This window comes from Macrobrachium rosenbergii, chromosome 49, assembly GCF_040412425.1.
Source record: "Macrobrachium rosenbergii isolate ZJJX-2024 chromosome 49, ASM4041242v1, whole genome shotgun sequence".
Classification (NCBI taxonomy): Eukaryota; Metazoa; Arthropoda; class Malacostraca; order Decapoda; family Palaemonidae; genus Macrobrachium; species Macrobrachium rosenbergii.
In genome coordinates this window covers 6,279,178-6,281,614 of record NC_089789.1, presented here as the reverse complement: position 1 = coordinate 6,281,614, position 2,437 = coordinate 6,279,178, and the positions used below count along the sequence as shown (strand labels likewise).

Sequence of the window (2,437 nt, the reverse complement as noted above, 5' to 3'; positions counted from 1 at the left end):
ATTGTCTTTCATGTTACTGCGTCCTAAGAACTTCATTAAGGAGGTACAAAATAAAATCTGAAACTTCATCGTTAAAGAAGTTTGTTGACAGTGTCCAAAAAATGCACAGACAGAGTGACACAGAGGCAGAGCTTATCTTTGTCACGTCATGCAAGCGCGGATTCGATGTCTGTCCGACTGCGAGTAAATATGCTGAGCCCAGTTTTTACGTCGCAGAAGTTCCTCAGAAATTTGTTGAGTCAATGTTTGTTCTTGCTGTGAGAATTTGATGTCGCAATAATGAGCTGGCAACGAAATGCGGCCGTTTGTGCTTACGAATGTACTTATACTTGGGAATGACGCCCGTGTTCAAAGATTTAAGCGGATTATATTTTATTTTTAAGCTGCGTGGAATCATATGAATTGCTCATTCAATAAGGCAGTTGGGTGCTGAAGAGAGTACTTTGAATATCCCAAGTTTACGTCAAGCTGGAATAATAATAATAATAATTAATAATAATAATAATAAACAGCGGGGTTCCAAATGTTCAAAACAGGAAGTTCATTCATTTTAACTTTTCATCTGATTATTATTTTTCCTTTCAACATTAGCTTTTTTTGTGGTTCCAATTTTTGAGGGAATTTTTGCAAATGTGGCTTAAAGCATAATATCAGGTTAATGTGAGACTTATTATGACATCGGTGATAATAACGATAATACTTGGATATTGCTGCTGTAGGAAGTGCTGTTGGCTTGCAACACCAATATCGTGTGCCTCAAAACAAAGAAATGATGGTACAAGGTTGTGAACCCTTTGGGAGAGGTGTTGGCTCCTTGGATGATGGAAGATGCTCCTCATTCAAACCCAGTGGATTGCATGAAAAAGGCAAGAACTTTATTCTTTGTGCTCTGAATGTTTGTGGCTGTGATACGTGCGGAAAAAAAAAGTTTTTTGGCTGACATGTGTATGTAGAGAAATGTGGCTATGTTGGCCGTAAAAGAAACTAAAGTGAAAGAACAAGGGTTACAATTCCAGGAAGAACAAATTATGTTTGTGGAAAAAGTTACGGAAATTTATCAGTTGGATTTTTCGGTTGGGACACAGAATCATGGAAAAAGCAGAGAGTAAGTAAATCTTTGCAGTGAGAAATACAACACAGGTTCTGAGATAAGAGAACAAACTATCTCGAGAAATGAAGTAAAGCGAGATGAAATTCTTACTCTTGTAAGGAACGCGCCTCAGCCAAATCTGAGAAACACACGAAAAACAGATAAAACTCTCTCTCTCTCTCTCTCTCTCTCTCTCTCTCTCTCTCTCTCTCTCTCTCTCTCTCTCTCTCTCTCATTAAACCGACGCAGAATCATCGAGATCCGGAGAAGAGATTAGTGTCGGGTAACGAATTTTGCCAGATTGGTCGAGCTACAATCAGGTTAGGCTAGCGATTGGTCCTTGCCTTGATTTGCCAACCCTCCCAGTCTGGGAACCTGTTGACTTCATGGAAGACGATGGAACCGTTATCTGGAACCATTATCTGTTTTTCTTCTGGGCCTGGTTCCCTCGGATCTATTAACGGAGGGGAAATCTGTTTAGCCTTTGCCTCAGATTAAGTAGAGCTGTAGACGAAATCGCTGTTGATTTTGAATGAAAGATGTGGCGCAAAACAGACATTGATTTTCCCCTGCGGAGAAATGCTTCATGTTTCTCATCCCATAGGAAGATAGTGCCGTCAGTGCACCTCACGTGGTGCACTGTAGGCACAAATAAAGGCTCTTTGCAACGTCCCTTCGACCCCTAGCTGCATCTAACTTTTAGCCCTTTGCTTTACCTCCTTTCCCTCTCCCTTTCTTCAGTCTTGGCTGTCCAACCTCTCTAACTATACTTCTTGGTGCAACTGTGGTGTTTTCTTCCAGTTTCACCTTCAGATCTTTGTACATTATCTTCTCTATTTTCTGGACCTCTTTCTCTTTCTGCCCAATCATTCCAACTCCGTCATTTCGCCGTCTTGAACGCTGAATAGCCGAAATCTCATGAAATCACATCAGATTCACACGTAAATATTTATATATTTATGTATAATTGTTCATTCATATTCACATCTGGAGGAGAAGTCCCCACGATATATTATAGACTCATGTATCTCCCAAAGCCCTTTGGCCGAGTCTACTGCAGTAGATTCCTATCTGGTCGAATGCAAAAGGCGTCAGCTGTTTTTGACAGATAAATATCAGGCTCCTTTTGTCCGGTAATTGCTCTACGGGAAGGTCACTGTTACATGAGGGGAACAGAATGACAGAAATGGCTTCTCTCTCTCTCTCTCTCTCTCTCTCTCTCTCTCTCTCTGTAAAATGTTTATGTGTATGTTTATTGCACTCATGAGGTATCAGTTATATATATATATATATATATATATATATATATATATATATATATATATATATATATATATATATATATAT

At 39.4% G+C, this 2,437-nt stretch overlaps 1 protein-coding gene across 1 annotated transcript in view; it reads right to left on the bottom strand.

The window, feature by feature from the left end:
- The window catches only part of LOC136832327 (uncharacterized), a 2,688-nt gene extending 728 nt beyond the window's left edge, over positions 1-1,960 (bottom strand). Inside the window, exon 1 of the mRNA XM_067093234.1 lies at positions 1,807-1,960. Coding sequence (XP_066949335.1) covers positions 1,807-1,960 — 154 coding nt within the window. The remainder of the gene's footprint in view (positions 1-1,806) is intronic.
- Between the last annotated feature and the right edge of the window lie 477 nt (positions 1,961-2,437).